The following is a 27,902-nucleotide window of genomic DNA, read 5'->3' on the forward strand; positions in this document are numbered from 1 at the left end:
CGAGAAGGATCTGGCAGCTGAAAAGGTAGGTCATTGGGCCTGTTTACGAAAGGACTGGCCCCTGCCCTCACCCGAAGACTGTGCAGGTGAACTCCCCGTTCTAGGTCTGAAAGAACTCTGAGCTCTGCCCCTACCACGTCTAGATCTACCCCTAGACTGAGAATCATAAGAAGGATACGTCCACCCCTTAGCAGGCCAATTCCTACTAAACTTCGGAGGCTGAACTTGCAAAAAATCTTTAACAGCCTGCATAGACTTAGCCTTGTCCTCCATTTTCTTCAAGACTGACTCCACAGGTGAACCAAACAACACATCAGACTGTAAAGGAGCATCCAAAATCTTTGTCTTAACATGGTCAGATAAATTCTGATCCCTCAGCCAGGCGTGCCTGCGAAGAACTGAACCAGTGGCAGCCACCCTAGATGAGGCCTGTACAGCATCAAAACCACATTGTAAAGAATGCTTACCCACCTGTTCGAGAGATGCACCAAATCTTGTAATTCTTTACACTCAATGCCTTCCGCCAGAGCATCTACCTTAGACTTCAATTGAGAAAGAAGATAGTTTTGATATTTCAACATGTGAAACTGGCAATTCAAAGCCCTCATAGCTAAGGTGGAAGAAGTATAGACTTTCTTTCCCCATCTATCCAAAGCTCTGGCCTCTTTATCTGGAGGAACCGGATTTTTACAACAGAGGCCTTGACACCCTTAGGTCCCTGACTAACAGTTTCTGGGTCCACCCTAGGACTCTTATAAAGATATTTATGAGCCTCAGGCACCCTGTAATACCTATCCGGTTTAACAGGAGCAGGAGGCAAAGAATCAGGATTAAGTGAAGCCTCTGCAAACACATCCTCCACAACATCCAGAACAGGTGGTATAGCCAAAGGCCTATGCTGGGGTAAAAGCAAAAATTCCCTAAGCCTTTTCCTGGAATCAGAGAAGTCCTGACCTTCCCACTTAAAATGTTCCCTCATGGAATGAAGAGTCTCTGAAAAGAAAAATCCTCTGGAGGAGAAGCAGAAGGAGTCGAATCATCTGCATCAGAATCAGAATAAGGAGAGTACTCCTGCAAGTCTTCAGCCGAAGACTCTGAAACATCCGAAGCCTGCTCAAAACTCCCCAACTCTGGTTCCACCCTAGGCCTCTTATCAGGAGGGGGCAAAGAACCTCTAATCAAAGTAATTAAATCTTCTGCCATTTTAAGCATGTGCTTCTTGGGCACAGATCCTGTAGAACTAGGAGTGACACCAACAGAAGCTAAACCTGGCCTGCCTCTGGGAGAAGCCTTGGAAACAGAAGGAGAGGGCCTAACCACCCTAGGAAGGGAGGGGAGTACAGTAACCTGAGAAGCCCCTTCAGCCTGACCTGCCTCCTGAGAGGCCACATCCTGCAATATCAAAGTCTCCCCTGGGACTCCAGAGAAGCCTCCGGAACCACCGGTTCCACTGGCCTCTAAAGAACCGGCGTCCGTGCGGACGACTCTTCTTGCCTGGGTTTAGCTGCTTTGTCTTTGCGCTTCTTGAAGAAGGCGCCGGAGCATCCGACGGCATATTATAATTGCACCGCTTCCCGAAGACCAACCTGGCACAATCTAACCTTCGCTTAATAGTGCGCTTATTGAACTTAGCACAAAAGCGACACCAACAACGTCGTGCTCAGGCCCCAAACAAGGAATACACAAAGTATGATAATCTCTATGCGGTATCTGCTTCCCACAAGAAATACAGTTATTCACTTTTTCTGACATCCGGTAAACCACTGAGGCAAGAAAAAACTAAAATATTCTAGCGGGTACTTAGCCAACTTTGACTCGGTCTGAAATTCCGAATTCGAAAAATTTCAGAACGCCGAACGGCACTTGCAACGCTGCTTCTGCATCGGACCATGCGGCAAAAAAGACTGAGGATATGACGTCGGTCATGCGCATTTGTACACTGACGTTCTGATGTCAGTCTTAAGCGCCTTGACCGACGTCAGCCTAATACTTTGATATTCGGGCCAACCGAGGACAGCGGACTACCCAAGTGTAAGGACTGCAGCAATGTGAGATGAAGAACATCCTATAATTCAAAGTGGAAAAGGATGATGATGAAACATAAGGGGAGCTCAAGAAACAGATTGGGATTTTGGATGCAGATCCTCAAGGAGAATAACCATAATTCTGCAGAATATTATATTCATAAAGTAGCAGAAAGTATTCTAAGAACTAAGCCACCATATGACTGAGAAAGGAGATTCTGCTGATAGGAATGACTGCAATTAGGCATAAGCAACTAACAAGAGGGGGTTGGAATTTATTAGAGAAAACTGGGACAAGAACGAAGGTATTATGAGCAAATAATTAGAGAGGGGAAAGTAATAGAATGGGAAGAGGCCAGGAATTTATTTGGACTGTAGGACAAAGATTGCCTTCCCTATCAAAGGCTGATATCACAGTATAGACAAAGATAAAGAAATAGGGGAATCCCAAGTGAAAGAAAAGCACTAGTAGAGTTTTTAATAGACACTGGAACAGAAGCTGCTGTTAAAGGAATGTTTAGTAGAGCATACAAAATACTGCACAATAACTACAAGAATTAGAGGAGGTTAGGAAGGACTGGGAGGAGAGAGTGCATAGGCAATCCAGAAAGAAACAAGGAGGGATATATGTATGCCTCAAATATGCAACAGAGTCTAGAAGATTTAGGATCTTTGCTTGGAAGTGTTTACATAGGTATGTTTATACCCCAAGTAGACTCCAAAGAATTTTTCCTTAGGTAGACAGCAAATGTTGGAAGCGTGATTGGGGAGAAAGAGGTAACTGGGAGCATATTTTCTCAGAGTGTAACAAGCTGGCAGACTTTAAAGACTCTGTGCAGACTGCTCTGTCAGATATTGTGTGAGCAAAGTGGTGTAACTAACGAAATTTTTTTTTGAGCCATCAGTAGTAGCACTTGACTTTTTCTAGTCTTTTTCACGATATGGATTTCAAGATCCACCTCTCGAGCTTAATGAGAGGTGAATTTCTTTACATAATAAATTGGGTTATGATCAGTGGCCTAATTATAATCTTCCATACTTACTATAATGTATTCTAGAAAATAGAGAATTATGATTACAATTTATAAATCCATTAGGGCAACATTATGGCACTGGAATGTGTGTACACTCTTGTCCTGAAATTAGCAAACTGGAAAAGATTCATTTTTTTTTAACAAAGAAAATTAAATGTTTAGGGAATGTGTTATCAAGAAAGATTAAAACAAACAGTTTTATCTGTTCTTAATGTACTACAGGCAAGTAAAAGGAGATCTGATTTGGGTGTTTAAATGCACGGACAATGAAAAAAAGTACTTTAGGAACAATTTCTAACTATGGGAGAAATATTAGGAATCGGGTCTATATTATAAGAGCGAGGATTTAAATATTTGAACACCGTACAGGCGACACCAAATGGTTGAATATTTAAAACCTTGCAAGTATGAACGGAGATCGCCGTAGGGAATTCTTCCCTTTACCTCAACGTAGTGCAATCTCGGAATTGGTATATTTAAGTGGGGGGTGCAGGGGGGCTTGCTCCCCTGCTCAGAGCGATCAGGTAGGTTATTCTTTAATTTTTACATTTTTATTTTCATTTCAATGTTTCACAACTTCTCTCATATAGTGTTGTCCATATGGTGCTTGAAGTTGTGAAACTTCGTTCTTATAATATAGACCCGGAATAATTGGATTATGGTTAACCTGGAAGAATTGTGAACAAGATTAGTCAGAAACCTTTTTCATGTTAGAACTGGGAGAAAATGAAATTCACTACCTATGCAGAAAAAAACAGCTTTGTGAGTTTTAAAAAGAACTAAGACTTATGGCTTGGTGATAAAGCATATTAGACTAAGGCATGGACAATAGCCAAGAATGATCTAGCCTGAAAACCCAGGCTATCAATGCAATAACATAAGGAGGTCATGTGCTCATGCTGTCATCTTTCACCCATAATTACCCACAAGCAAAAAAGGAGCAGACATTATTTTAAAAAGCTAAAGTCTAATTAACAGAAAAAAATAAACAGAAATACTGCAAAAATACATGAACATGTATTTCAAGTAACTTTAGTGCAATGTAATCACTTCAAACAGCAGAAAATAAGTGGTTAGGGTCCATTTTCTGTTCTCATACATTCTCTATCCAATAGAGAATTTAAAATAATTTTTTCACATCTGGAAGATTCTGAGAATGCAGCCAGGCAAACCTCAAAATGGTAGTAGTGGCCATAACCTTGGAAGCATCAACTAAGTCATACACACACTGTCAACAATAAGTAGAGACCTATACAAGGGAAGAAACCAATTTAAAGCAGACTGTGTAAGTATGACGAATATTTGTTTTGGGGAAACAAATCAGAACAGACTAACATACAAGTCCCACAACTCAAAAGTCTGAAAATCAAAGTTGCAGAAGTATACACTTTTTCCTCGTACTTAATAATCTTCCCATCCTTGTCAGAAAGAGTAGCACTGGAATTAACCCAATGTTAAGCTGCAGTGGGATTAATTGAAGCTATAGCTCCTGAATCATGTTTAGGAAGAGTGCATAAACTCAAGGAACTTTGTATCTTCTGTCTGTTTAGTGGCAGCAGGAAAATTGCAGGCACTGAAATATCTTACAGAGCTGAAAGAACTGGAGGAATGGATGAAGGTTCTGATAATTCCTTCTGTAACAGCTCATATTTTCTGAGGGACTGAAAAAACAGTGTTCACTCGCTGAAAACATTGGCAAATTCTGTAAATATTCTCCAAGAGAGAGAAATTCATCTTTCCTCCACGTATGAATCAGAAAAATAAGAAAACACCTTATATCTCACCCTTCATCATCCTAGCCAGATTCATAATCTTGAATATCTTCAGAAAGAGGTATTCCCCTTTTTACCTACTTTATAAGGATGATCAATAGCCTGAATTAAAACTCTAAGCCAAACCCAGTAAAGTACTCCTGTCTAAGGAAATTTGAGGAGGAGAAGTAGATACACATTTAGTTTTCAATTTCTTTTTGACAGGAAAATAGGGCCAACAGTTTTATTAATGTCAGCAGCAGCTTCCTCAAGGACAGGTACAATATTTTGACAAAAGAGGGAGCCTTTCCTGTTCCTTCTCCCAGAACGGTTAAGAGCGACTCTCCCTTTGCCTACTGAGGGAATCCCAACAGTTGCTGAGGACATGGCTAACCCCTAGTCCATGGTGGCTTTAGGTGCTACACCACAGGGGTCTGGGGTAAAAGACGAGTGGCCTGAGGTACAACAAATGGCTACAGCAGAGTCAAACATCTGTAGATGAAGCAAATTGCTAGCCTGCTGTGGTGGCCAAAGGCTGTCTGCTTAACTTTTTCTTTTGTGACTGAATAAGGACTAATAGTGCGACAGCTTGCTCTATCATGGTCAAGCTGAAAATGGTGCCTCTTTCTCAAGGAAAACAAGCAGCAAAAGCTGGTAAAACTAAAGTCATTAAAAATATTTTTTTCAAATAAAACACAGTAAAAACCACTTTAAAACAATTTGCCAGCCCCCCAAAGTAAACAAGCTGAATTTCTCCACAGAAAAAATGGCTGTCATTTACTTTAAACAACTTTTAAATTGACAGGGAAAAGTGTTCTTATTAACAAGTACAATACAGTCTCAAGACAGTCCATTAAAACACAAATTCCTAGCTTTAAAATAAAACTTTTCTGCACAGGAAAGTGTTTTTTTTTTAATGGAAGGTTCCCACCAAAAGGAATTTATCTGCCCAGCAAAGTAACTGCTCAAGCCGACCACTGATCCTTGAAAGTCTCAGTGGAGAGTACTCTTCAGCAGCAGGATATCTCTTGATGGGCTTGGTGCCCAAACCTGTCTTTTTAGTCAGCTCAGCTCAAGCTGACTGATGTTTTGGATGCATGGAAGGTGCCCTGAAGCTTTGGGAGCTATCTGGTTGTGTTATCCTACATGCAGTAAATAATTCATATAGCCAAGGCTGCTGCAGCTGTGGTCAGTATGATGAACATTGCTATTTGGCCCTTAGACCAGTGGAAGGGTGGGCTAACCTTATTTAGGGGAATGACGTAGGATTTTTTTTCCACAGTTTTGGTGCACAGTGTTGAATTAATTATTAGGGCCAAAACAGGATATGCAAGTTTGTTCGCCAGTATTGTAAAACATTTTGGGAGCAGGTTACTTTGAGCCAATGTGGTGGGTTTTAGTTTCTGGAGATATTTTTGTAAGACTGCAGACCTGATGTGAAGGGGAAGGTGCGATTTGTTTTAGGTATTTCGCTAAGGGACAGAAAGTTGTGGTTGGGTTTTATATTTGAGAAGAAATACAACAGTATGGATAAAGTGTGAGTTAAACTGCGTTGCTATGTTATTTGGAATGGACGGAATGGGCTGTATTGACTTGCTTGGATTTAGTAGGTTATTTATTTAGGCACAGAATAGTTTAGGGATTACAGTTTTGATACTTTGTTGGTTGTAGAAGGTTGTCTCATCAGTCCATGTTTTATTTAGTCTGTTTTACTTTCAGTTGCCCATGTTTTTGTTAAATGGACAGATTCTTTTTGCCATACTTTTCCAAATTTTGCCCCCGTGTCTGACAAGTTGTTTGGTGTTGGTAGAGAGGCAATGGCCAATGGTTTAGCATGGATTCTCTTTGTTCTGACAAGGGCTAGTTCAACTCAAGTACGATGTCATCCAGGAGTAGAATTTTTTTAAGTATATTCCAATCGTAATTTTCTAGGTTTCTTATCAAAGCTTCTGATTTAAAAGTTGACTGCTTTCTAACAAATTTGGCGCTCATGTTTTAATAACATTTATGTCTGATGGCTAATTAATTAGGTGGTCACTTACAGCATTTGGCAAATCACTGAGAATAGTATTTATCAGGCAAAGACATGAGGAACCAATCAACCAGCTGATTCTCTAGTTTGCTTCATCTTATTGGGGTATTGAGTTGTGAAAAGTCATACATTTGTATGGTGTTCTTTGAGTTGTTGCACTTTGTGGTGAGCCAGTCTATGTTCACTTTGCCTGGAAAATGGTTTCCTGTAAACATGGTGTATACTCTATGACAGAGATGATGTTAGCTGGCATATACATTCCATTTATGACAATTATTTTATATACATATAGCGTAAGGGATATTTCTAAAATATCAGCATTGGGGAATAGGATATTGGTGAACTGAGAGGTCAGAGGAATTTTATAGATAATTGCTATTATGCCTGCTTTTTAGGAATTCTATCTAATCTAATTATATTATACCCTGGTGGTAATATTTCACTATTGGTGATTTCTTTCTTTAAACAAGTTTTGGTGATCACAAGGATGCAATGGGAGTTTTTAATTTATCAAAGTGTGGATCTCATGGAATGTGTTACAGATACAGGTACATGCAAGTTAGGCAATTATTGGGGACAGTTAGCAATCTGCGCTATTAGAGACAGGAGAAAAATGTATATCATCTGGTAGATCATCACAGTGGTTTAAAGAACTGAAAAGGTTATTTGATTGTTGGCAGATTGTAAGAGGGTGATGTAAAAATTCTGTTTTCACTTAAGAGTTTGACTGGGAAGTATTAAGATGTATTGGGGGATAGAAATTTTTAGCTACTGAGCAAGAGGGTCTTAGAAAGTAGTGGAGAGAAGCTTAGAGATTATCAGTTGCTTTGACTATAGTTGTAATTGAATTAGAAGAGTGAGGATGTCTATTGCTATGGACTGGCTGAATATGAAATCGGGATGGGCACATAGGACTCAGTCTAGATTAATTGGGGGTGGATAGAAATGGGAGTTAAGTAGGCAAGCAGAGTGGTTCTATATCCCACCTTTGACGCAGGTGGTACTAGAAGGAGCCATAAAAATAATGTTACCATCCAAAAATAAAAAGGGAGGAATATAATGTTTTTACCTTTCCTATTAGCAATAAAGAATTTTTGCTGCAGGGAAAGAAGAGGAGTTCATCCTCTCTTGTCTGTCCTGCATTGATAATTACAACCTGTCATTAAAGCATAAGGTTGTAATAAACAGAGAAAAAACTATCTATGAAGTATGAGAGGCACCATCGCCCAAGAGCTCTGAAGCTCCATTACAAATGCTTATTCTACCAAAGTTTTGTAAATTTTAAGACCACCAGAACAGCTTAATTCCATGGAAGAAACCAACAATCTGAAAATTATTTGCACAAGGGGCTCTTTCCTTGCCCAGTAAAGATAGATTTAAGTAGTCACCACCACAAGTTTGAATGATGGCAGTTAGCTTACTTAGTTGTAAATGTAGTTTAGATTTCTGAACAGATTGTGTGGGATTGTCAGTTGTAGTCCGCTATCACCTCAGCCTCTACCATGGATTTTTTCACACACATGCAATAAGCTACTTGACAAAATGCACTACAACCATATATATATATTATGCAGTTGTGGCTATTCATTAAAATTCTACAATTTTTATTTCATTACACACCACTAAAATGTAGAATTCATACATCTGTTACACACTGTTTCAGGGTTGATGGGGAGCTGAAGCATATCCCAGCAAGGCAGTGGGACAGTCTTCAAAAAGATCCTGTTTCACTGGTAGGATACACACAGACACATCCCTTCCAGTAATTTACAGGATCAAAATCACCAAACAGAATGTTTACCAGTGAGGGTGGAAATCAGAGCACCCAGTAAAATACGCCACCCTCCTGAGAAAAAAATGACCTAGTTTGACTCTCATTTTATGTACAGCTTTTTGAGTGTGATTAAGGCATGTGATCTGTGCAACTGCCGTAGGTCATAGTTGAAAGAATGATCATGTAGGTCAACTCATTTACCCTTATTAACAAACAAAAAAATGCAAGTTAAACTTGAGTGACTGTTACTATGAGGATGAACCACTTTTCCAGTACTGCAAGACAACTTAAGATACTGGGATACAGTTCAAAAGATATTTATTCAACAGATTCAACCATGTTTCATTAAGGCTGATATTTGGAGTCCTTTATTTGTTTTTTCAGGCTGCACTTTTAACAAGAGACAGATTACAAATGGTGTGACAAGTACACGACAGTCACCAACATGCTCCAACAAAGGACAGAAACCTGAGGCAAATGCATACTGAGCATTGAAAGATGTGGCTTAAAGGAGAGAAAGAACAGAATAGAAAAGGAGAATATACTCTGGACACAGACATAAGGAAGGATTATAGGCTGACTGGAGAGAAATGATTAAAATGGAAGAAAGGGAACACCCAAACAGCTGAAGGAAGCCAATTAAAAAAAAATGCCTTCCTGGAGAAAGTGACTGCATCATGAAGTGAATTCCTAGAGAAAGTGACTGCATCATGAAATATTCTATCAGCCAGTTCAATAAAAAAGTACCTTCCGGGGGAACGTGACTGCATCATGAAATATTCTATCAAAGGTGGCAGTACATTACAAAATCATGACAATGTTAAATAGAAATTGTAATACATGGAGGCAGATAATGAAAAACAAGGAGAAGGGTGTGTAGATACAAACATACTATAGCTCTGAAACACAAATCATCTTTTAATAGCACTTTCCATGCTTTTATGTATGAAAGACTAACACAGGGGATAGCCTTATCGTATTAAAAGATGCCTATTTCATTAACAGACTTCTACTATGGCAAATATTTCCTCTAAGTGAAAGGTTTGGTGTAGTTTAACAAAGACTAACCTGGCAGCATTTCAACTAAATGTGCTGAATTTGAAATCTGAAGGATCCGTAACACAATCGAATTTATTTATTTTTTTTTTATAGACCCACTCACTTTGATTCTGGAATTAAAAACCAGACCTACCCAAAACTTCTGAAGCCCAGCTACACAAACTAGTTTCCAGTTGGATGACTTGCAGATAATTTTGTCTGGCAAACATGACTAATCTTGTTCATTTTAAAATAACGAAATAACATTTAAACAAATCTGTTACGTAATGTTGAATAAAACCCGCTTCTTATTCCCTCTTTTTAGCATGAGAAACACTGTCAAATGCATTGCTCATCTGTCTTCTGAATTACCTGGCCACTTCTACTGCTCCTTATATTTTTACATTCAGCAAATCACCACCCTTTGTTAAATTTATTTATGCACCTTGAACCTTACCCTCTATAGCCAAAAATGTACAACATAATAGGAATGGAGCTCTGGGTTCAATGGCAATGATGTTTTACTCCTCCAAGACGTGAGGCTGGGTGGAAATCACTCAACTATCCAACCAAGCTGGGACAAAAATGAGTAATGCTACCCCTCACCATATTACTTCAACAGGCACCACTCACACACGAGTACCTTAATGATCCATTTTTATGCAGACTTATATACAACAATCTGATTTAACTACAAATGGTACTGACTGCTACAGAGTTCTTGTTTAAATTACTTTCTTATTCTACATTAACTAGCCACCATACATGTCTCGTCTCCAAGTGAGTGGTGGACATCATTCTTAGAATGTTCATTAGAAATATTTCATACAAACAAAATCTCTGCATTAACCCCATTTATCTTTTCAGATTCTCAAGGCACTTTACTCGACTTGTCATGGATTTAATTTTATCATTCAATTCCAAAGACATATGATTTGTACATAAACTTACTTCTCCAGCATAATGCTTGATTCCAAACTGGTGGTCTGTAACTCTTGGCTTCATATAAAAATGGTTGCTCTGAAAGAGAGAAAATATATAACCACTCCACATCATATTCATTGTATTTGCTTTCTATCTTATTTTCACTCTCAGGCATTCCAAATCATAGACATTCCAAAGCCACAAAGTCTCAACCATTCTCACATTAGCAGCATCCTCCCTTAGGCTGCATCTCCTTTCTCCAGGACAGTCATACTGGTTAATCCTGGAGTAAATTAGTGGATACCCATCTAGTCAACTAGTTTAAGTTTAAAAGAAGATAGTGAGTCACACTGCTTATCATTTAGAGGAAGTTTATTGCAGAAGTTTGGGAAGCACTGGGTTATAAACCTCTCTCTCTGCATTTTATTTTCTGGTGAAGAATATGGTTCCCAATTCTAGTACTGGTGGAGATACTGGACTTGCAAAGAAACAGGAGTTCCACGGCAATCAAGTCTCAAATAGAGCATTAAGAGATACAGACAGCATCCAGCTATTCATGGTAACTTAGGGGAATTTAGGCCTGTCATTATTTTGGTTAAGCACATTTGGGTCTTTCTAAATCTTTGAAATGTTTAACAAGATACATCCTAAACTGGGCACTGTACTTGATGACTGGCCTGATCTATGCTGAGTAAAAGGGAGTAGACTACCTTTTTAGATCATGACGATACTTTCTTTGGCAATTAACTGGGGTAAACAAAAGGATTTTCTCACAACCATTCTCATATGAAGGCCAAAAGACTAGCAGCTATCAAATGAGTATGTAGGTTCATAGCTATATTTTTGTTTCTACAGGTATTTTTCTAGACAGTATGATGTCATGAGGGGTAGCCTACCAAAACTGATGATACTGAGCATTTATTTTGAGCCCATTTTTAGTACACGAAGACTTTACTAGTGAAAGTTAATTCTGGAGGATTTTGGTGTCCCATGATTCTTGGCTCTGGTAGGGACTGCTAGCTCTATGCATTTTTTCTATATGGGTGTAGAATTCCTTAGTGAAGCTTGTTGATGTATTAAGATCAGGGCCAGTGCAGTCATTAGTGAATTTTGATATTTTGTTACTCTGAAGGTTGAGGTTGCTATGTTTGAAGTTCATAAATTCAGGGGGGTTTGCTGTATGAGCTTTTGGGAATTAAAGGAGGTGGTCAGAACATTCTGGTCAGACCTCAATAGGAAAGGACATATCAAACATAGTCTAAGAGGTGGCCATATTTGTAAGATTTTGGTCCAAAATACTGTGATCTCTAGTAAATTTACCAGCTGTTTAAGGAACAGTCATCAAGTCTAGGAATTTTTCAACATATCCTACATTGCAGATAACGAGGTCCCAGTTTACTGAAGGGTAGATAAATTCACACAAGCTAAGGAATAATTTGCTAATACAGAGATCATTTACAACACTGGGAAATATCAGACCATGGGACAATCTATTACTAGATAATTAATCCTATCTAGATTGATCTATAGCTCAGTTTGAGAGTATCTAGAGATGTTCCTTAAGAAATATGAAGACTACCACAGTTGTCATTGGGCCTAAAGGCATGTAAAGTACAATACCCTGGCACAGAGGGAATGTTCACTCTACATTTAAACAAAGTTTCAGTAACTATGCAGACATGGGTGTTTTCCCAAATGGGGAGTGCCTCAAGATCAGACAATTTACTGTTTAGATTTCTGGAATTCTGGGGAGCCCCCTTAATGGGATACAATTTCCGGACCGATATGTTACTTTGAAATGTCCATCAACTGAACTCTGCCCAATAACGGCACTAGGCCCCTGCAAAGTCCTTAACTAGTACGTGAAGACCTCGAAATAAGAGGTGCAGACCATTTAGTGATGGAAGCTGGACTGCTGTGCAAGCAGACATGTATACGATTCCCCTGTAATGACACAAGCTAATTTTTGCTTATTATTAAAACTAATTATCTTTTCTTTGTATCTAGGCAGTTTTGATTTGAAAAAGATTTCACTTGGGACTATTGTCTTACCTGCATTTGTAACATGTATGGAAACTATCGATATCTCCCTCTGCATATCCCTCAGAATTCTACATCTTAAGTGGTTCACGCTCACATGCACCACTGCCATATCATAGTCGTATTATAAAAAGTTAAGAGCCCTTAGGATTCTTGTAACATCAGAGATCCTGGTGCCTGAAAGACAATTCAATGCAGCCTTCTTGTCCACCCTTGTGACTAAGGAGTCAGTATGCTCGATAATGACTTATCACAAACATTTGCATTGCTGCTGTGGATCTAAGTAATGGATTTGGAGTATTTTTGCTCTGCATGACTCTATAGGAAGTATGCACGAGTTGGATGGGTGGCCTGATTTTTGCAGAGAAAATATCTTTTTGGTGTGGTTAGAGAAGGATTGTGGTGGTGGTGTATGAAGCTTACAGGGAAGAGGGAAGCCTCTACACCAGTGGTGCACAACCTTTTTGTGGGGAGTGCCACTACACAGATTTGTAATGCATCTGCAGGTCACCTCAAAACACTATGTCGTTATGAGTTAACAATAGGTACAGGTGACTGGCATTTTTACTTAAGACAGCAGTCACGAAATTTCCTGTTTTCTACATAAACGTTGTATTTAACTTTATTCTGGCTTGCAGCCATGACTTATTACAAACTCTTGCAGAAAGTTACTACTGTTTACAGACTACAAGTTATAAACAAAGAATAGTTACTTCCGCAGCTAAAAGTAGAGGTGTGTGCAAGTGTAGTCAATTAGGTAAGTAAGCACATGCTGGAAAGTTTGCATGACTAGAGTTAAGGCACAGCATTTTTTCACTTTTTTTTTAAATTTTTGGTTACTCTCTGGGGGCCGGATGATGTTGAGTCATGGGCCAGATTTGGCCCCGGGGCCAGATGCTGTGCACCACTGCTCTACACTAATTAGGTATTTACAACTCTGACAGATTTATTACTTCCGACTAGAAGTTCATAACCTTTGAGCATAAGGCAATTTGTATGCTCTCTTAGGAGTACTAATCTAAAAGGCTAGCATTAAAGATGAATCAAAAGCTGGCCTTCCGTTTTGTCCATTACTTAGATCTTTAGAAAAAGTAACACTAAGCAGGTCACAATATGCAAGAGAAGATACCACAAAAGCTTTAAAAGAGAGAGGGGAGGAGCCTCTCAATTTGATCTGCTAGTGCTCACTAGTATGAGCAGATACAATGAGAACAGAAACTAGCAAAGAAATTTATTTTAAGAGCAGGTGACTCGAGCCACAAAGTTGGACTGGATTTGTGGACATTGTATTATGGCTCTATGGTATACAATAAGGCTGCAACACAGTGACATCACAACACAATAATGCATGATCACAGAGTGATTTTAACTACTTCAAGCGCTTGAATGTGGTCTTAAGGAAGAGTTCAGTTGCAAATGGAAATTATTTCAGGCCAGAATCAGCAAGTCACTAACGACTTGCCAAACTGCATAAGCAAGACATTGCTTCTCAGTACTTCTACTCATGTGGCTTCCAGCCTATAAACACATTCCATTCTTTATCAAATTGCACACCTCACTGTGCAGTTGTATATGTGTTTTCTGGACACTTTCACTGTTGATATTCAGTTCTTAAAATGGGACCTATGCCTTTCTCTTACTGAACTCTTGTCTCATGTACCAGTGATGCTATTTTCAATCTATATCCGTTTATCACATGGGAAGGTCAGGACTTTTATCAGAAGTCTAAGTCTCAAGATGTCATGTACTGAAGTGTCAACTATTTGGCACTGTTTTACCACGCTAAATGCAGAAGAATGATAGATAGTGAATGCGCACTTGAAAATAGATTACAAAATGATAACATGCTAAAGTAAATCTGGGTTACTTTAAGTGTCTTTGTGTCTGTCTTGGGGATTCGATCTGCTTTTGCATAGTGCAGCATATGTTTTTGGTACACGAAATACAGAAGTACAGCCTGTAAATGGTTCATCTTCCATGCTCCTGCTTATAAATGTTTGATCTCCCAAGCCCCTGCTTACACTTATCAAGGGTACCAGAACTTGTCAGAGATTTGGGATAAATGGCTATGCTTAAAAAGGCCCTAGTACTCATTCGCCTAGTACACACCTATGAACCTATATTTAAGGGAGGCTCAAGGCCTTGTGTGTGATTTGAGGGGGGCCCACTGTCACAGATTGAGCATCTATGGCATAGCCTCTGTATTCGAGAACCAGTGGCCTAACACCTCTCCAGGGGGGGTCTACACTTGTTTCAGGGGAGTCCCAGATAAGTATAAAAATGTTGTGCACTTAAAACATTAAACATTTGTAATTTCAGACTGAATGCAGTAACATAACAGTCACTGAATACAATAAATGCAATTTGACAAATGGACAATAATGTCCTAACTTGCCAATATTCCAAAACAGTCATCTCCTTCAAAAGTATCCAAGTTGTTAAAAATGTCTAAACTAGTGCCTGCTTGACTATAAGTTGGTAGACTATTCCAGGTGTCAGCTACACTCTTGAAAAAACAATTTGTACATCTCTAGTTCCCTCATAATTTTGCAAGTAGGTTATCAGATGATTCTCTACTTCTCTGACAGTTTCAAGAAGCAGTCATCTCTAAATGATCTAAACACCTGAATAATGTATCATCTTAAATATTTATATGAGATATCATACAAGTTCAGATATTTTAATCTTTCACATTCGTGGATGCCCTTGGTATATTTCCACTGTATTCCTAAATTTACTTATGCTAGTTTTCTTATAAGGTTTACATATTTTTCCCATTCTCTAGTTTGGGTCAAATGTAACTTGCAATGATTTCATCATTCCTGATTTCCTAAAAATATAAAATATAAAAAACTATATATATATATATATATATATATATATATATATATATATATATATATATAGGGTCTATATTAAATCAGTGAATGCTGATTTATTGACCCCATGTAAGCAAAAGCTTACAATCCCGAACACTTAGAACAGCGATTTTTTTTCCCTTGGAAACAAATAGCTGTTCCACAAAAGAAAAAAAATGTAAAACATTGCATAAAGAGGGGGGGGGGGTTCACCCCTGATGAGGGGGGACTGTGTCCCCCCACCCCCTACTTAAATACAACAACTCTGAGATCACACTACAGTGACAAAAATGGCAAAGTAACAGAGGCAGCCAAGCAATTTATTTCCCAGGGAAAGAAATCACTTGTATACCAATTCACAATTTTGCAATTTAGTGCTTTCAAGTTCAATCAAGACGCATTCGAAAGAATGCATCTTCGATCATAAAATAGGAACCCTATATGTGTGTTTTTCACAAGAAATATCTTTATTGAATTATCACTTATGACATAGGCAATCATAAATTTATGTAAACGAAAAAATGTCATTTTTAGTTGCAAAAATACATAACGTATCTTCTACACAGTCATCCATCAAACATTACACATGCCTTCTCTTAAACTTTATTCTTGTTCCAATTATTCTGCATGCACTGTTCCCACAATTCCCAGTTTTTCTATGTAATTTATTCCTACCATTTTGCAAAGATCCCAATTCTTTTATCTGTTACTATATTAACGCCAAAAAAGTGAAACCGGACCGTCTGAAGAAGGCTGAGGGATCTCCTTGGCTGAAAGCGCTTACTTAAGTAAACGGTCCGTGCCCGTGCTGTACTTGTCCAGTTTCACTTTTCTGGCGTTCTTGTGGTTTCTGCTTGGTTTTGTTTATTTCGACAATCTGTTACTATATTCACTACTTCTAGTACAGTTGGTTTAGACTTTGATTTCCATTTCCTTTTACATTTTTTTAGCCAGCAGAATTAAACTCAGCAAACCTTTACTATGTCTATGCAATTCAGATCATGTATCACAGCTAAAAAAAAAAAAAAAATTCCCTTAGTTACACCAATTTGCTCACCCAATATTTGTGACAGTAGTCTGCAGGGAATTTACGTCTACCAACCCATAATACTCCCAAAAACATGTTCCCAGTTACCTCTTTCTTCCCCATCACACCTCCAACATTTACAATCTGAGGAAAAATTATTTGGGGTATGAAAGTATCTATGCAAACACTTCCAAAGATCCTAAATCTTCCAGACTTTGCTGCATATTTGGGAGCCATTCATACATCACCCCATTGTCTTTGTGAATTGCTTATCCAATCTCCCTTTCCACTCCTTTGTAACCTCCTCTGACTGATTCATATAGTTATGCAACCTTTTATATACCCCAATTAACCCTTTAGCATAAGCTTCTGTTCTACATTCTACTAAAAACTCTTAACAGAGCAGGTCTTTCACTTAGGATTCCCCTATTCCTTTCTCTTTGCCTATACTCTGACATCAATTCCTGATAAAGGCAGTCTCTAGTCTGCAGTCCAAATGTCTTCTTGGCTTCTTCTCATTCTATTACCTTTCCATCTCTAGTCATTTGCTCAATATACCTTGGTTTCTTTGTAGTTTTCTCCAGTAACTTCCAGCTCCCTCTTGCCTATTCTTTGCACCCCTAATTACAATCATCCCTATTGATAGGATCTCCTTTCTCCATTCTTGTGATGGCTTAGTTCTTAGAATACTTTCCATATATTATATTCTGTATAGCTGTTATTCTTCTCAAGGATCTGTATCCAAAATCCCACTTTCTCCTTATTTCTTGAATTCCCCACCCCTGCTTTATCATCATCATAATCACCACCCCTTTCCACTTTGAATTATTTTCTGCTTGTATTATGTATATGACCGTTACCCATGTAGTTGTAAAGTATCCCTTCAAATAATGTAATTCTGAACAACCTTGTAATATTGGAAATCCTCAAATAAATTTCTTGTGAATCCTTAACAGGCCTGACCTTACACCTTTTGCACCTTAATGCATGTTCCAAAATGAAAGATGCTCTCATTTCCAGATGGGAGCAACTCAAAATAGTTCACACTGGAGCCAGTGCTGATCTTTCACTTAAGATCCTCCTATTCCTTTCTCCTTGCCTATACTCAGATATCAGTCCTTGATAGAGAAGGCAATCTCTATTCCACTTTGAATTGTAGGTTTCTGCTTGTGCTACGTATAGGAACTTTAACTGTGTAGCTCTGAAATACCCCTTCAAATTAAATAATCCCAAACTACCTTTTTCTATTGGAAGAATCAACATATCCCACTTGACTCTTGCCCTCTTCCTCTCCCAAATAAAATCATTCAGCTCTTTATTAACTGCTACTCATAAGTTAACTGGTTGATAGGAAGATGCCTAATGAGAGTATAAAACTACAGGGACTACATTTTCACTGCTTATATCCTGCTATCCATATCTATAAAACAGAGCTTCCAGTTTCAGTTTTTGTATTATCTTTTGTTTAGTTTCTTCCTACTATTCTTAGCTGCTGTAACAGAACCCTTTTTAACCCATGCTCAAGTATTTCATTTTATCATGTCCCCATAAATAGTTGCCTTTGTTTTATCATCATTAATTTTGTATCCCAAAGACCTGAAACTGTCTTAGAATGTTCCATAACACAAACAGCCTTTCTGGTTTTATCAGGTGAAAAGTATCATCATCTGTAAATAAAGCAAACTTTTCTTTATTACCATACCAATTATATCGTTGAATTTCTGAGTCCCTTAATTTCTTTGTCAATGGCTCTAAATATAATTCAAACAAATGGGAAAGAGGGCATCCCTGCCTGGTTCCTCTGTTGAAACAAAACACAACAGGGGATCATCTGCTTCAATTTTTGCCTCTGATCCCTCAACATATCCCTCTATTTATTCATCATATTATGTCAGGAGAATGCAAGTGTTTCCATTGCCCTACTCAAAATCCCAGCTTACTCTGTCACATGCTTTCTCTGCATCAAGGTCAAAGACTGGAATTTCCTTACCATCTGCTTCCCTCTAGATCATTGTTCTAATTATGTCAAATGTTTGCTTCTCTCCCACAAAACTACAATGATCCATATCGATCAGTTTTGGCATCACCTTTGCCATTCCTTCAGCCATTATAGATATAAATACTATAATCATGGTTTAGAATTGAAACTGGCCTATGAGAATGCCATCTTTAGGTATTACAACCACCACTGCTTTCTTTCAGGATGTTAGTGCTTCCCTCCTTTTAAAATACTGTGAAACAAAGTCTTCCAGATTTATATCACTTTCTTCCCTTCTACCTTCCAAACTTCCACAGGAATACCATCTACTCCTGAAGAATTTCCTGCAAATTGGTTATACATCACCATTTTCATCTCATCTCCTCCTATCCTGTTAGTAATTGAGCCTAATCTACCTCAAACCTTGGCATATTTAATTCTTCCATAAACATTTCCATTTGTGCTTTTTCTTGATTTCCATATTTCTCTGCTATATACAGACTTTCATAAAGTGTCCAGGATATTTTAATACCTCTATCTATATAGGATCTCTGGTGATTATCCTTGTTACAAGCTCCCTAAGCTTGGCAACAACCCTTTCTTTCAGTTGCCTGAGCCGCCATGCAAAAAAGTTTTTTTTTTTTAAACTCCAGAGCACAAAACAGTTGCTTAGCAGTCTTTCTAAACTCATGCATATTTTCCAGGTAGTGCCTTGTTTTCTCTTTAGCACTCTGCAGTCGCTCCTCTTTTTCTGATAGAGTCCCCCTTTTCTACAATACTTCAACCTTTGTCAGTCCCTCTAAATATTTCTTTACAAGCACACACAACAAAACTAAGTAAAAATAACTGCCAGTATATGACTGGAAAAACAGAAAAAAGCCAGAAGTCAATGTTTACGCATTACATCCACTTTTAATTGTCATAAACTTCTTCAGAATAACCATTTCAACTTATTAAATCATTTAAATACCATTCAAAAATAAACATGTGATCTAAATGACCAATACAAATGTTAAAAACTTGATTCAAGAAAATGTCACAATTAAAGGACCTTCCCCTTTCTTGGATAAAAAAATATCTATAGATAATGTCACAATTAAAGGACCTTCCCCCCTTTCTTTGATAAAAAATTATCTATAGATATTTTTTTTATCCAAGAAAGGGGAAGGTCCTTTAATTGTGACATTTTCTTGAATCAAGTTTTTAACATTTGTATTGGTCGTTTAGATCACGTTTATTTTTGAATGGTATTTAAATGGTTTAATAAGTTGAAATGGTTATTCTGAAGACGTTCATGACAATTAAAAGTGGACGAAACACGTAAACATTGACTTCTGTCTAAATATTTCTTGTTACTTTTTAACTATCTTTTATTTCTATCCTGTTTTAAACTTCACTTTCATTTTATCCCAATCCCTAGCTATATTTTCTAAAGAAATTTTTATCTTCCCTAATAACTCCTAACTTCCACTATCCATTCCTTAAATTCCTCTATGTTTAGCACATGGGTAAGGAAGCAGTGACTGTATTAACCATCATTTATCAATTGGTTGACATGTTAAAAAAAAAAAAAAAAAAAACATCAAAGCTGGGTCTTCCCATATACCCAGGTACTTAACTACATTCACTGTTTTAAACGAGTATTAAATATTCACCCTTCAATCTAGATTTCCCAAATCTTATATGCTTAGTTTGTGTGCATTTATTATCATATTCTCTTGTGCTCAAATTTTTAATTTAGTCAAGTTTTACTTATCTTTTTCTGCTAACATGTCACATCTGCAATAGATGTAATCAGTTTTCCCATTTTCAAGTCTGCATACAAACTATAGAACATCTCAGATGAAAAAGTTCTAAATACACAATCTGAATAAATATGAGCCTAGGACAGAGCCCTGTGGAACATGATGACTTTAGCCTAGAATTTCACTTGTCTAATTGCTGTATGAAACTTGCCATTTGCTATTACCAAGTCATTCTCATTTATTGATCAGTGTTTTGTGTATGATCCTATCACAGGCTGAAGATAAGTCTGTATGGATTACATCACAGCACACTTTCTTTTACAGCTATCATTTACACCAGACACCTTTTGCAATGCTGAAAACCGGTCTAAAGTCACACCTCCTACTACCCATTACTTCACCCAGCTCCACCCCATTTTCACTCAAGTTCACATCCATTTTATGATGTAAATGTTTATGTCATTAGGGAGGAACATCTTTACTTTTTCTTTTTAATGCCTTATTTTAGGCTTCATATCACGTTACTTTTAAAAACAAACAAAAAAAAAAGATAATATTGGACTTAATTGCTTCATATTAGTAATGTTTTTCAGACAAAGGTTTCTTTTTTGGTAAACTAAAGTATTCTGTTTGAGCTGCTAAACAGAATACCAGAGTTTGTACACTGCTCTTTGGACTACTGGAAAATCAATCTGATTTATGGACAGTCCAGAAAAATACCTTTTAGGTGGCAAGCCTAATTATATTATTACAGAATATCATGTTAGAAGTAGATGAAGATCCATTTTCAAGATATGTATGCTTATACATAGCTTAAAGCCACAACCCTCCTGAGTCTTAATTTATGCAAAATAACATTTCCCATTGTTTTTCAAAAGAAAGATGACTTATTGGTCTAAATTACTCTGCATTTATCCTATTCCCCTTTCCCTTAAAGATGGGATTAACAAGTGCATGTTTCTAATCTTGAATTTCTCCACACTTAAATGACCCAACGGAATAACAAATGTAATGGCACTCTAAGTTAATGAAGTATTCTCAGATTACCACTTCTGTTGCCTTCCTGTGCTTTACCTGAGTTTAGTTTGCATAGTAGTTTTCAACATAATCTGGTTTAATTTCAGTAACTGAGGCACAGTGGCTAAGCATATAGTGCTTTTGCCTCACAGCAAGCAGTTCCTTGGTTCGATTCTCAGATAAGGTGCCTTCTCTGTGGAATCTGTATGCCCTCCCGGCCTTCACACAAGTTTTCTTCCAGGGCTCCAGTTTCCCTCCTGAATTCTAAAGACATGCAGTAGGTGGACTCAACACTAAACTGGCCGTAGGTGTGAATGTGTTTGTGCAAAGTATGGAAAAAAAAAGTGGCAGGTCTAGCCACTCGCCGGTATGAACACTGTTTCTAGATGACAGCCACTGTTGATGTGACATCCCAACCACGTGCATAAATGGGGAAAGGGGGGTTATGGATGTATGGATGTTACTTGCGTGTTACACGCACAAATCATCTCTGTTTTGCATAAGATTTTGTAAATATATCAGCAATCTGCTCTGTTTGAGAAAATATGCACAGAATCTAAAATTTAATCGGTTTGTATTCCTGCTGCATCTTAAATATCTATAAAATAGTTTCTTATAATGTTCAGTATCTGTCATTTTCTTCAAAATTGTCCTCATCTTGTCTCATGTCATGTTTAATTTGTCTGCCCAGTTTATTTCAGTTTTCAGAGTAATAGTTCAACCTAATTTCCATTTCTTATAGTTCTCTCTCATCACAAGTGTCTTGTTCTTCTGCAAGTATATCCTCTTGACTTTGTGTGACTCAATCCAATCATTACATTTTTTTCATTCAATTTCCCTTTCAAAATTTGCCACATTCCTTCTGCCACTTTTCCATTGAATGCATCACTCCAATTAGGTTTATATAGCAACTGTTTCTGTGTAGTCTGTTATTAGTCTACTGTGCATTAGTTTAGACTTCAGTTTGACAGCATTATCTAGCAATAGCTTATCCTCCAATTCCAAGACCACAGTACAAAGATGGTAAAATCTGAAGTGAAATAACAATGATCTAATTAAGAACAAAGTATCTAGTAGGTTTTGTTCTATGGTAAGTTTGTTTACAATCTGCAACAACTGCTGTTCCGAAAAATATTTACCATAAACAGCATTATTAAGGAAATTTACAATACAAGTCCCCAACTATTATGATTTTGCCATTCCATGTTTCATTCAAGAAATGCACAGATTCTCCTCTAGGTCATCAGTATTTGACTTTGGTCTGCAAACTCAACTGTAATCTGTTCCAGGTTTGTCTTTACTGTCACGGTTACACAAACTGCAGTATCGGCGCTATCAAACATGTAATAATCATAGGTGTCAAGACTATGTTTAATCCCTATAACAGCTCTACCTGATTTTTTGTTAGAATGTCTGTTAAAAGAAAATGTATAACAGAGCTTGTTTCTGATCATTGTTCTTACACCGTTTACCTATGATTAATGCTGTTTGTGAAACATGAAGAAAACTTACCAAATTAAAAAAAATTGTTAATGTTCCTCCCATTTACAAGCAGCACAGATGCATCACATTCTACTGTGAACTCATATTTCCATGCTTACAAAAATCCTGTACTGTTTTACGCAAATATCGTAAAATATCTGCTGAAACAAAAATTGAGCCACACCATCCTAAGAAAGCAAATTAATGAGCTGACAGCCTTAGCCTCAGCTTTAGTACAATCAGAGAAATGGCAGTCTGCAATAGAACTTGTGGCAAGGATATTAACTGCTTCATCCCTTGATATCACAATCAGAAAAATCTGCAGTATTTTCTACTGCTCGAGCTACTAGCAAGAAACCTGGACAGTTGAAAAGAGTAGCAGAGAAGCTTAAGCCCCACTATGGAAGAGGAAAAATACCCTTTTACCAACCACATCCAGAACACTGGATCTATTTTAAGGTAGTAAAGTGAAAAGATGCTGTGACTTCTGGGAACTATGCTAAGCTGACCAGGACACAAGTCTGCACACTATGGTGTTTAGGCACTATGCCACTCATTCATATGGGGAACTTATAGAGGGTGCAAGACTTAAGGAGATGCTTTGGGGCTGTATAGCAGCATCCTTAAGACAGGCTCCATTGGAGGAATGGTTTAAGGCTCATCATACTTCTCACTCATTTAATGATGAAAATATTAGCGTGCTGAAGGCAGCAGAGTCATGGCCATTCAAGATTTCACTCGCATTGAAACATTTCCCATGACAATAAGACTGAGGGACAACCCCCTAAATCTAGCTTCAGAGTAGTGCACTAGAACCCACATTAACCAGATAAAAAGGAGGACAAGTGTTCATTGAATAATACCCAGAGTCAGGTAACCAGAGCTTCAGCACACAGACAGTCACTCATGGAAGGCACTGTTAAGTCTGGAGAGGCCTATGCCAGGCATGGCAATAGTATCAGGCTGCATCACCTGAGGGTATTAACTTGTACCCATAGGACAGATCCTATGATATATCACACAGCTAACAAACATTCACCATCTGGATCTGTAAAATGTGCACTGATACAACATAAAATGGAGCCGCCTCAACCCCAGTTAGTGAGGTCTGAGAAGACCCTTCAGTCTTAACCAAGTTCTGACTACTCACTAGGGAAGCTGAAGGACTGTTCTATGTACAACACAAAACAGAATCCACTGCAGTAAACTGTGTTTGATAATAGTCCAACAAGCAACTCAGAAAACGAACAAACAGAAGTGTTCTGTAGTTTTATTAAAACGAGTAAGCACTTCCAAAATTGCAAAGCTTTCAGGTTTCCCCTTCTCCAGTGCTTTAGAAAACAATTAAAACAACTTTTTCACATACTCATTTAAATACTAAAATACATATATCATAGGACACAGTCAACCAATAAAAAAAACTTAATAGGTATTCAACACTAATTAGATCAAATCATTAGCGCAGCATTAAATGTTTCTTATATAAAACAAGTTTTAAGCTCACCGCATTATTTAAACCAGGATGTACATCTGCTTTTAGTCTTAAAATGCAAGAGCATTCAATATTCTCTAAAATATTGTCGTCACCCCCCCCCCCCCCATTAATGTTTCTAAAGCACTGAAGGGGAAACCTGAAAGCTTTGCTATTTTGGAAGTGATTACTCATTTTAATAAAACTGTAGAATGCTTCTGTGTGTTCATTTTCTGAGTTGCTTGTTGGACTGCTCCATGTAAGGAGGTCAAACATGACTATACTTCTGATGGTTTGCTGGGAAAGAAGGATTAATATGTGGAAATGCACTTCAAATGCGGAAACCAGATACAGGGGTGCAGCACTTACAGTGGAAAGTCACTGCTCAACCAGTCACTAGTTGATTGAGAGCACAAGGCTTATAAGGTCCTTGAAGCCACAGTGAGAAGTAACTTGGTAGGAGGATGTGACCAATATCGAGACCCACTTCACATCACAATGCTCAGGCACTAGTACGGGATCATACAGGGGACAGACAGCCCTGCTGGTCCCACCACTGGACACTTTCTACAGCTGCCAGCTTTACAGAGCTAAAACAGACCTCAAGGTACTTTTTTTATCTTCATTAACTTCATTGTACAATGACATAGTTGGAGATATAGTTATACAAAAGGCATATACAGTTATAGAAAACAATGTTAAATACTTTTCATTAACTTCATAAAATATTCAGACATTTTCTTTAACAAACAGCATTCACTCAACATTACATAATGCCTTCCCTTACACCTCACTCCTCCAGAACATTATTCAACATGTACTGTTCCCACAAATTCCATTTATTTCTATGTAATTTGCTCCTTTGCTTTTCTATAGGGCTATACTACTAAATCTTTTATCTCCTTTACAGTATTCAGTACATCATTTATGGTTGGTTTAGACTTATTTCAATTTTCTAGTAACTGCTTTTTTGGCAGCCAATAGCATTTTAGCCACGCCTATGTCTAGGCAATTCTGACCTAGCATCCAATCTCAAAAGAATATACTTTTAGTTACAAGCCTCATGCCCAGCTCATTTTTTTCTTCATTCCAGCTGATCTGATTTTTCCAGCCTTTTGTTATTTGACAGTATATATTCCTTGAGTGCTTCATTTGTTTTAAGTATATCTCAGTGCATTTGATTTATTTCCTCTAAATCACCAGATACTTCTCTAGTTGATTTTCTGCAACTTCCTGGAATGCCAGCAAAGAAAAAATTTGCAGAAAGTGTAACAAACTAGTATGCATTTTATCCAGTTTGATAGCTTTAATCACTTTTTTCTATAACTGCAGTTTCACACTAGGAGAGCTCTAATCAAAATGTTGATCAGTGTGCAGTCATCTTAGAAGTTATCCTTGATGAGCTTTGTTATTGTCAGAAGAATGAGAAGCAGATTTCTCTTCAGTTTGCTGACTTGCGCTTTCCAGGGTAAACCATTACTTCCTCTTTGGTCTGTTCTGTATCCAAAACTGACTTTGATCCTACAGGAAAATAAAAAAGATATCCTAAAAAACATCTGGATATAGCAACTTAAATTTCACACCTGCCTCTCAACATCTCCTCATTGCAGGGATATACTCTCCCCTTTACTGTTATTCAGGCAGAAGAAACATTTTCTGCAAACTCTCTAGCATCCTGAATTTTTAATTTTTCTTTCTTCTGTCAGTTTTGTAGGAACAGCTCTTTCTGTTGGTATGACTACATGTTTACTAATATAGGTATTGGCTGCATACACGTGATGTGCCCTTTAATTAAATTATACAATGGTATACCAGTCCAGCTTATTTCTACTTTCATAAAATTAATGCAATGTACTTATTCCATTTTCTCTGGTGTAACAGAAAATCTGATTTTTTTTTCTCTGTGCTGCTATCCAATTTCATTTGTAAAACAGTTCTTGCGGAGAAGCCTCATATTCAGACAGTATGTCCTTCATTTTGACCTCTGATTTTTGTTTCATCAGCTCAACTGAAGAACTAATTTAAACCTTATTCTATTCTTTCCTGTTTGTCATTTGACTTTACACATTTCTCCAGTGTCTCACTTTTTAAACACTTCTGAATGCATTTGATTTTTTTCATAAATTACTGGAAGCCATCTCATGTACCAAGGCTGAAAACTGCCCTGTGTTTTGCTGAGCTGCAAGGCTCTTCCACAGAGTATATTTTCCTTCTCTTTTTCTAATCAGCTGATTTTCTCTTACCTTCTTTAGATTTCTGCTTTAACACCCAAGCAGTGTAGAAACTGGCCATTGAATAAATTTCACCCAAATTAATGGCTTTTACTTGCCTCCCCTTAAAGTTTGTTTTCACACACTGAGATCTCTAATCAACCAATTGATCAGTGTGTAGCCATCTTAAAACAAAGCTTACCTTTCGTGTGGCTGGCTTGATTGGTGGTACTTAAAGCTGTGTTTCAAGTAATGTTTCTTACTCAGGCTATAGAGAAATAGAGCTTAAACAGTAGTCTTCAGACCACAAGAACACAGGAAATTATTCAGCTCTTTGGGTACTGAAGAGAAACTTATCCATGATGAATGCAAGACTGACAACTATACAAGTATCAGAAAGTGAGTCTGAAAAGCATTGCAAACATCAGAAAAGATAAGCATGGGAAACAGACTAGGTGTACTATCATAACCTGATGTTTAATGCTACAGTGTGTGTTTATATAAGGCACACATCACCAATTATAACACACAAAACTACTGCCAGGTTGGGGAAACGAGTAACAGGATGTCCTAACAGTCATTCTCAGGAGAAAGTGTCTTAATTCAGATGTCGGTGTCTAAACAGAGAATTGAAGAGGCTAGGAAAATAGATAAAAGTAGACTGTGGACAGAAAAATTAATTCTAGAGGGAAAAAAAACAGCTATGAACTGGGCATTCTCCAGGCTTCTTCACATCACAGTTTTATCTCCTGCATACAACCTACAAGTAATATACCTGCTTCAAAAATGTATCCAGTTTTATTTTAAATATATTGCCATCAGCATGGTCAATAACAAAAAAAGAACGTGCGTTCATATTTCTTGATGTGCAAAGATATGCAGAATAAATGTTAAAACAATACTAAACAAACCGTACACTCAAAACTTGATTTGATACTCACAGCATGTTGATTGTTCAGCTTTTCCAGTAGGGTATGGTCTGTTCCCTTTGGAAAACGAGATTCCTCATCAATTAAAGCCAGTATACCCAGTTTCTGAAACAACAATACTACATTAGTATATGGAAGGTAAACAAAAATCCGGCTCTTCTGAACACACACTTTCTCGCTGTATTTCACTAACCACATCCACAACAAACAGGCACTCAAGCTTGCCAATACTGTGTCCTTAATTCTGCAGAACACTCTATTGAAACTGTCCCTGAGTAAAGTACATACTCAACTTCAAAAAAATGTATTCAGGGCTAACCGCAAGATTACTACAAAGTGAGAAATCAAACATACAAATTATCTGATCAAAGTAAAGTTTCAAAGTACTTCTCCCTTCATTCCATACCTCTTAAATTCTTAGTACAAGAAAACTGAACAAAGCTAAAAATAATTGGGTGACAAAGGTTCAAAATAGGGAAGAATTTTAAATACTGTTCTTATAAAATTAGAAAGTTGCTAAAATAAAAGATTACTATTTATTTTATGAATGATATGGAATCTGAAACTC

General features: G+C 37.6%; 1 protein-coding gene across 1 annotated transcript in view; it reads right to left on the reverse strand.

Annotated features, from left to right (window-relative positions):
- LOC122804987 (unconventional myosin-X-like) overlaps positions 1–27,902 on the reverse strand; it is a 2,302,513-nt gene that overhangs the window by 1,860,324 nt on the left and 414,287 nt on the right. Inside the window, exons 11-12 of the mRNA XM_044075233.1 lie at positions 27,347–27,439; positions 10,605–10,673 (exon numbers count right to left, since the gene is read on the reverse strand). Coding sequence (XP_043931168.1) covers positions 10,605–10,673; positions 27,347–27,439 — 162 coding nt within the window. The remainder of the gene's footprint in view (positions 1–10,604; positions 10,674–27,346; positions 27,440–27,902) is intronic.

The sequence above is a fragment of the Protopterus annectens genome, chromosome 6.part0, assembly GCF_019279795.1.
Source record: "Protopterus annectens isolate FY-2018-M chromosome 6.part0, PAN1.0, whole genome shotgun sequence".
In the NCBI taxonomy this organism is placed as follows: Eukaryota; Metazoa; Chordata; order Ceratodontiformes; family Protopteridae; genus Protopterus; species Protopterus annectens.